Raw genomic sequence first — 8,663 nt, 5'->3', positions numbered from 1 at the left:
AGTGATTTGCATGTACCATTGGGAACAAAGGAAACACTGGATGTTTTGAAATTTGACTCTAGCTGACTGAAAGCTGCTAGCTTTGGAGAAAGGCAAAAAGCCCTGTATATTTAAATTGATACTGCTACACTTCTTCAGTGATTATCTGATGCCAGAAAAAAAGTTATTTCAGCTTCTTAACGTCAGCAATTAAAGGAAATATTACACCTGTGGCAATTAAAGGCAAATTGATGACAATCAGCTAATATCCTTATATGGGTGAATTGATTGATTGATTGATAAAGTTACACGTTTCACAGTAATGTTTGTATAACTCACGATTTTAAGCTTAATATTTTTCTTGTAGTTCCAACTCTGGGATAGTTTTGTTGTTTCTAGAAGCGTTTAAATCAAGTTTGATTGTATTGAAAGTTCTCTTCTCAAGGGACGATTTTATCTGCACGCTTCTAAACACGTTTGTGGTTTTACGGATATCGGACTACGCAAACGGTCATCGGAGAGATATCAAGTAATTTTCTATTCTTGTACCCCTGATTTTGTAATTTTGGCAGGGACAGTATTCTAATGTTGCCTCAATTTTTAACTCCCATTCTTTGACCGATGAATAATACATCAATTTTGACAAGTCTTGGCTATACAATGCAATGAGCGATATGATAATAACGAAACGCACAGAACGTAAACAGAGACACGACAAAAAATAGTCTCGAGATCACTACATATAAATTTTATTTAAAAAATACATCCTTGGCTAAATTATTTGCAATACATTAACCGTGTCTTCGTTGGGAAACTCCGACATCGCGTCTACACTACCATACACTAGAAACTTGTGCCAAACACAGATTGTTATTTTTTAGTGTGTACATACTTCAGCCACTCACTGGAATCCTCGTAGCGTACAGGATTGGAACTTTAAATCAACTACAGCGTCACAAAATACGTCCAACTGGACATTAGGAGACTTTAGGTGAAACAGATTTCTGAAAGCGTTTCTTTATGTCTTCGTTTTCTGCTAGTAAGCGTTCATTTTCTTTCCGAAGTCTGCTTAATTCTACGAGCAATATTTCCTCTCGAGTCTTCGAGTCTGCCTTGTTCAAGTCTAAATTGCTGTCACCGTTTAAAGCCCCAGACAGTTCTTCAACAGAAATTCGCCTCGCAAAAACGCTGCCTATAGCTTCAGACTCTTTCAGTTTAATTTCCATGTTTTCTACACGTTCCTCTAGAAGCATAAATTCGCGTACAAGTTCACTTTTGCTCATTGAATGCAAGTTCTCTACATGAACTTGCTCGTAGGCCTCCGTGAAGTCTTTCTCGAAGAACTGCTGCTCGTAAATTTCGTCTTCGGGGGATTCATTGTAGTCATCATCGAAATCCGAATCGTCGCAGGAGTTAGACGGTACCCTACTCCTCAAAGGAGTTTCTTCGCCATCCGATTGCATATGAACATGTGAACCCAAATCTGGCTCCGCTAAATCGTGTTCGGCCATCAAAAACTGAGTAGTGTTGTAAGGCGCGGTGGGTCGCCCCTTAGCATTTATTTGTTCTCGGAGTTTAAAGGCTCGCTTTGTGTCTCTCTCGTCTCGCTGCTTTTTCTCTTCCCACGAAAGTTTGGAATAAGGAACGTATCTTTTCCCGGGTCTGTTTTGATTCCGCCTCGACCCGCGACGGTGTTTTTTCCGAACGGGCAAAGGTTTCCAGTCCGCGACCGATCGCGTTGCTGTTGTGACCGGGACACAGCTTTCACTCTGTTGAGCATCTTCTTTCTCCGCTAAAGATGCTCCATCGCCTGCTTCTCCTCCGCTCTGTCCGCTAGTGCGTTCGTCGTCCCCCTCACTGCCGTCTTGCTCCATATTCTCCCGACTCCCGTCGGTCGGAACAGATGACGAAGAATCAAGTTGTTCGGTCATTGAACCTGGAACTAATAGTTTCCTCTCCGATTGAGATGGCTTCCCAAGAGAAAGTTAGTATATTGGGCGAATGAACGGTCCTTTCCGCCCACGATCGGGAAAATATAAGCGTTTTTAGGCCACAACTTTGGCCGCTATACTGCCTTCGTCCTCTTCACTCGTCGAACAACTGGGGTTGATGATACGAGTTGGTGTGTTTTCAACCTCGATTTGTTGTCATTCATCAAACACGTGACTTCTAAAGATTGTCTCTGATTGGATGACAGTTGGAGGAAAACAATGGCCACGTGATTGCGTAGCAATTTGAGCAAATGGAGAGGAAGTGGGGGAGGGTAGGGTACGTAGAAAGCAACAAGAAACAAAAGAACGAAAAGCGAGAAATACACAAAATGACGAAATTGCAGCGAAAGCGCTTTCGCTTGCTTAGTAGCAATAGCAGCAGCAGTCGTTTCCTCATGAAACGACTGTAACCACCGAAGATAGCTCTGGCTCTGGGACGAAATATAGAACGAGGGCGGGAAGGGGGCGAGGTAATGGAGTAAATTGTTTCTCGTGTACCTGCATTCACTGTTTGTTTGCATCGTTTTGATTTGAAATACAACCTTTGCAACACGGTAAACTGCAAAACGAAAGAAAAATACGTAGTCTGCCAACAGACCACTTCAAAACAAAAAAATTTTCCGCGGTAAAGAGAACCCGTTTAACTGACTTATATTAAGAGACAAACGGACGACAAAAAAAGCTTTGAGACAGCGCTGACAGTGACCTCTAAGACCGGCCAGCAACAAAACGATTTTAATCGACAATAACAAGCCAGCAGCAAGACAACCCTGAACTCAGCAACAAAATAGAATATAACTTATTACAGATTAATTTGTGAGTGACGAGCACGCATAACCTTTCAATCGGTAGTTTTGAAGTCACGCATTTCATTGGCCAACATGCAACCCAACCTTGTTCCCGGGCCCTCTCTCTTTGATGTTTGGACTTCAAGGGTAAAGTCCTGGAAACGAAGTTGTGACAACATTTGGCCACAGACCTATTGCATAAGTGGCGCCTAAATTTGAATAACAATACTTTATACGTCCTTACTATGTTTCTAGGCAAAGGATTTTTCACATGAATGTGAGGCCTGGGATTTATAAATATCGTTATTCAAATTCTAATGGCCATTTATGCAAGGGGTCTATTAGTCCTGCAAAACACCGTTCAAAACCAAACTGCAATTTTAAACAATTTTACAGACGGAAAGTCTCATACAATTTATTAAACTTCACCTGCATTAATTTTTTAGCACAATTTTGTTGGGCAAAGGAATTAGAAAAAGAAAACACATTTGCTTCCGTGGGTTGGTAGATCAAACATTTGAACAACTTTTAAAATTGTTGGTTTTAAACTATATTTTTATTCAACTGACTTAATGAATGATCACATAATAGTTATTTGCTGTTTACCACTATTTCAAACAAAGGGAAGTTATTATATTTAATTACAAAGTTTTCACATTGGAAAATTAGTCCAAATAGGTATATGGGTTTAAAATTTGAAACTTTCATTTAGTGACACATTGTTACCATGGATAGCATTAGATCAAAATTAATTATACTTAGGCTTTCCAGGTGATCAGAAATTAACCTTTGCCCCTGATTTAGCCTTGTAGGATTTATAATTTAATCATAGGGTTAAGTTTAAATGTTTATCTGCCACAAAACTTACATTCCCATTTTGGTAACAAATCAACGCTTTTTAAAAATTGTATAATACCACTTAATATAGCTTTTTATGAACCATAAGGATAACTTTAGAAAGTTCCTCCACAAGCTGTTACAAAGTCCAACAAAACTAAGAGTCCAGCCTTAGTGTCTACTGGAAATTAATTGTATTGGCTAAGAAAAAAAAACAATCAAACCAATAAAATAATGCTACGATTAATTCTTCCTAAATTGCTATAATTACCGTGTATATTACAATTATGGGCATTATTATTAGCAATTCAATGAAATAACCAAAAAATCCAACAAAATCTGACTGCAAAAAAAAACATATGGGCAAAACAACAATCATTTTACCTGAGAAAATATTACCTGAACAGCACAGCAATTGCATTCCTGTGGTAAAAGTGGGCATATAATATTGGCTACATATAAAAGTATTAAATATCACAATTCTAATAATTAAAATTGGGCATCATTGATATTAAAACAAATCATTTGCACCCATAATTAACTCCAGGACCTCTCAAAGGTATAAGTACATATAAGATATAAGAAGTCAACATGTAATGACATTTCAGGCAAAGTTTCAAAACCATGGCTTTGTACCTTATCATTGGAATATTTAGTAATGTGGAGTGTTAGTACAGTATATTTTATACCACAAATATTAAATTTGTGAAAATTTTAAGATTATGAAACTTTAGTAAGTTATTATTTGTGTTAACTGTTATGCATTGTACATTGACTTATAGACATTCACCGGATAAAAAGGATAGTATCAATTATGTTTTATTTTTACCATAAATCTACTTAAGACAATGAAATAGAAAACTATGGCATATTTTGTTCACAATATTTTGTACATTCATTTATTATTCTTTAAAAACTACAATTCATCAACCACTGCTAGACAACAAGGTTTCTTCCCTTCGTCTCCTCTAGGAATATCTATTCCCTACCCTCCCAGCCCCATCCAGGACCCCTCCCCTACTAGACTAAATTCTGCTACAAAGCAGATTTAAGTACAAGTAAAATAAGCCATGACAAAATTCAAAGCCATAAAACAATATCTTTACAAATACTTAAATACCTATCTGATAAGGCAGTATCACATCAAGGTACATACGTGTAATCCATTAACCTTAATGATAACTTTTTTTTCAGAAATTTTAGACATTAACAGCAAAACGGGAAAGGATATTTCAAATAACGGAGATGAGTGAGTCACAATTCTGAGAACTTTATATTAAAATTTAATGGCTGGTATTCAGTTACGGCATGAAAACTGCATACCAACACTTCTATGTTCTTGGAAATATTATGTAAAAAAGTTCTATAGAAGTAAAATCGTAAAAAAAGCTGTCATAGTTGTAGAGTCACATTTGAAGAGAGCAAGGTGACAGTTTGTGTCATTGCAATGGCAGCACTATGAAAGCTATGTTAATTTTGAAACTGTACCAAAAATCAATATCATAATTTTAGCAAAATGTATGACTTGTCTGGATTACCAGTAGCAACCGTCCTTGTTCCACCCAGGCTGCGATCCTTTTGGTCAGAATAAAGAATCCTGAGCTCTAGCCATGTCTGATATTTTTTAGCTAGTGCAGAGTACTTGTTTTGTGCTCTCAACTAATCAGATTTGTCAGATTTGATAGGAAGTCTGGATATTGAGGACTTCAGCTGTTGGACCCACCCAGAGGTCGCGATTCTTGGTACTGACCAAAACAATCATGATTTGGACATATCATCATCGATACTCTGTGTGATCAATTATAATGAAGAACCCGTTCTTCAAAGCAAAAGCTGTCGTGATTGAAAACTTAATTCTCTTGATGAGAGTAATTAGGAGAAATTTGACTTGGCCTGGGACCTTAAATGTCAATGAATTTTGTTTCCCTCAGCCCAGTCCAAATGTTAAACTATTGTTAATCAAAAAAGAACTCTTGTGGGTATGAACAAAGCAATAAGTTTCTGAAGAACTGCCATGCCTTAAATTACAAGCGAGCTAAGTGACACACTAGGTTGATTATACAAAATTGATCAATGTAAATTAATTACCATAGAAAAATAGTACAAATTTTTGGTTTCCACATGATGTCATTGCCCCATATTTGGACGACATTTACAATATCAAACAATTTCTAACTGGCTTCTTTCGTTTGTGTCATCCAACATGGCTGTCAGGATGTTTTTATTTGTCATGAATCTTTTGGGACTCGTTGCAAACACATGCGCATGAGGTTAAAGTGAATGTTTCAGCCAGAGTCATATAAAAGTTGAATCACACCTAATACTACTTCAAAATTTACCAATGCAAATTGATTAGACTGTCACTTTTTCATGTTATGCAAAGTAGTTGCACTATGCATAGTAAAGCTCATTCACAGGCTTGAGATTTTGAACTGGGCTTAAGAGGTTATGTTATTTAATTATTTATATCAATCAGTGTAACTTTAAATGAGAATGATTGATGCTGCTCTCTAGAAGCCTCCAAGCCTTACAAATGTAATCAAAAATAAAATCCACTGCATTGAGACAGCACCCAAAAAAAGCCTTAGTATGATTAAAATCTGTAAAAAGAGATACTGTAACTACAAAATCTAACAATATCACACATCTGTGGTATTTCACCAAGAACAAAAGATTCCTTTTTCTAATTTGCCGCAACCTGATAAAGGGTATGTGACCTTGAGGAAAGAAGTTCTGTTCCTAATTTGATCTGTGATCTCATTTCACGATGGAATGGAACCGCAGTACTTCTGCTTTCCTGGGTTTCTGAGTCTTGTGACCATTGTGCCCATTTCAGAATTGTTCTAATCAGCATTTTTCTGCAATTCATGGAAGCTGGGTCACTTCATCATAGAAGCGAACTCTTGGACGACCCCTGCCTGGTGATGACCTAACCGGTTCCTTCAAAATTAAAAAAATTGACATAGTGAGTATCAAAGACTAAAGATCGCAGGACTGATGTTATGCTGCAATGCTCAAAGCCCTGTCTCACTAGCATTCTATGTAACCCCTCATTTATGAATTAATTTTTCCTGGATATCGACATGTTTCATATTTCAACAGAAAAAAATATATCAAGTAATCATAAGAGTGTTTTATTACATTTCCAAACACTTTGAATATTTTGGTCTGAAAATGTTCTGGTTTACCCTGCAATTTCAGCTCTCTTCTCTGTGTCTTGAAATGTTATGAAACACTGCCTCGTGCTTCATATAAGATGTGACATGTAGCAGTGTTTAAAGTACTGCTGATTAATGGTCCCACAAAAGGTTTCATCCACAGATGTAAAAGCTAAAACTACCTAAGTACTGACTTGATATTTAACTGTATCCTCCACCCTCCTCCCCACCACACCGTTTATTTCCCTCCATAAGGACTACTTCCTTGAGCTCCCTCGGCTTCTGACTCAACAATAATCATCAATGTAAGCTTAGCAGTCGCAGAACATCAAAAAATCAGCAAATCATACCTCAGTATAATGGTCTGCAGTTCTTTTTGGAATATAATCTCTTTGGACCGAACGTATACTATCAATCACATCTTTATCAACATCCTGCAAAGGCAAAATAGTAATTTATATCATAAGGTATTAATGAATTGCACTACATCAGTAAAAGTTTCTTTACAAGTTGTCACTGTTTTACAATCCTTTTAATCCAAGTGGTATTTTTCTTTAACTTTTCTCCTGCTGCATGTAATAAAACATCAGTCCCAGTCGTCACAAGAATCATCTCATGTTAAAAACATTTTGTAACCAAACTATTGGGATATTACTGCCCAAATGTTAATCCTGGCCTCTAAACATTCAACAAGCTTTTCATCTCTGGCAGCATTTAATTGTCCCCTCTGAATTACCTTGTCTCTATCTCCATATACCTTAAATTCATAGTTAGAAGACTCCTTTAAATATTTCTTAAAGCAGTTAGTAAATTTCTTTTTAACGACTTTACTGTTTAGGAGGGGAAAAAAAAAAAAATCAAGATTTGCAAACCTCTAGAGAGCTGAATGAAGCTTCACTTTCACTCTTCATTTGTTGCTGAGCAGATACTAACCTACATGTACAACAACGAATGAAAACATAAATCAGGTGAGGTTCTAGTCAGACTTCCCTGAAACAAAGCAGTTCACCAACACAACATGATACACCTGCAATGACTAACCAAAAACAAAAGCAACATTTAAACAACTCTGTGGGATACACATATGCATTGGTCCACATGTTTGCCAATGCATTGCCAAACATTTGATCTATCTGCAGAGTAAGCTATTGCAATGTACAGAAACTGTGAAGTATATAATCTATCAGTCAAACACAAAACACTGTGTTTGACCACATTTCCAAACACCAAGAAGAGAGTTGAAAATATGATGTGCAGCAGCATATTTTTGATCAACTTTGAGGTGCTTGGAAATGTGGACAAACACTGTCTTGAGTGAATGAGTTTGAGAAAGAAGATCAGCAATATTTCTTCATTTGAACAAACTGGAGGAGTTGATATAATTATGAACAGTGATTAGCAAACAAATGTGGCTAGACAAAAAGAAATGCAAAGCTACCATGAGACAGTGGTTCCAACATGATGTTGCTTTTTTTTTAATGTCAAAAAGAAAGAGTTTCTAAGTTACATCATTGTCACTTTAATTATGAATACGTACATGTAAATATTACTACAAGAATTCAATGTTAAACGTAAACATAACTTGAAAATATTATTTCTTACTTTTGCAATGTAAACAATGTCCCAGTTATGTGTTTACACCTGCTAACCAGGTTTTCCAGTTTAGAAGGTTCTTCTTTCAAAAACCTGAAGGAAAATATGTGTTACAATAATGGGCAGATTTTCAAGTGCAGAAATCAAGACTACCAGGTAACATTGCGATCTTTTAGTACAGTGGAACCTCTGTAAATGGACATCTCCTGTAAGCAGACACTTAGTAATCATCTCAGCCACATAAAAACAAACACTGTATTTTTAACCTCCCTTAAGTGGACACCTCTCAAAAATGGACACTTTTTTTGGTTCCAAGG

General features: G+C 36.7%; 2 protein-coding genes across 6 annotated transcripts in view; both read right to left on the bottom strand.

Annotated features, from left to right (window-relative positions):
- Positions 1–706: 706 nt before the first annotated feature.
- LOC110047928 (protein HEXIM1-like) lies at positions 707–2,097 on the bottom strand. Its single transcript, XM_020753681.2, has one exon. It carries the CDS (start codon positions 1,908–1,910, stop codon positions 957–959), a length of 954 nt encoding a protein of 317 aa, XP_020609340.1. The 5' UTR covers positions 1,911–2,097; the 3' UTR covers positions 707–956.
- A 2,369-nt stretch (positions 2,098–4,466) lies between these two features.
- LOC110047926 (uncharacterized) overlaps positions 4,467–8,663 on the bottom strand; it is a 31,576-nt gene continuing 27,379 nt past the window's right edge. For all 5 annotated transcript variants that reach the window (XM_020753677.2, XM_020753678.2, XM_020753679.2 and 2 more), the window contains 4 exons: positions 8,356–8,439; positions 7,626–7,686; positions 7,104–7,187; positions 4,467–6,535 (listed from right to left, as the gene is read on the bottom strand). In XM_020753677.2, the coding sequence (XP_020609336.2) occupies positions 6,461–6,535; positions 7,104–7,187; positions 7,626–7,686; positions 8,356–8,439 (304 nt within the window). In that variant the 3' untranslated portion in view covers positions 4,467–6,460. The remainder of the gene's footprint in view (positions 6,536–7,103; positions 7,188–7,625; positions 7,687–8,355; positions 8,440–8,663) is intronic.

This window comes from Orbicella faveolata, unplaced genomic scaffold, assembly GCF_042242905.1.
Source record: "Orbicella faveolata isolate gen_17 unplaced genomic scaffold, um_ofav_v1 contig_13, whole genome shotgun sequence".
Taxonomy (NCBI): domain Eukaryota; kingdom Metazoa; phylum Cnidaria; class Anthozoa; order Scleractinia; family Merulinidae; genus Orbicella; species Orbicella faveolata.
Note: the sequence above shows the minus strand (reverse complement) of the source record. Positions and strands in the feature narration are given on the sequence as shown.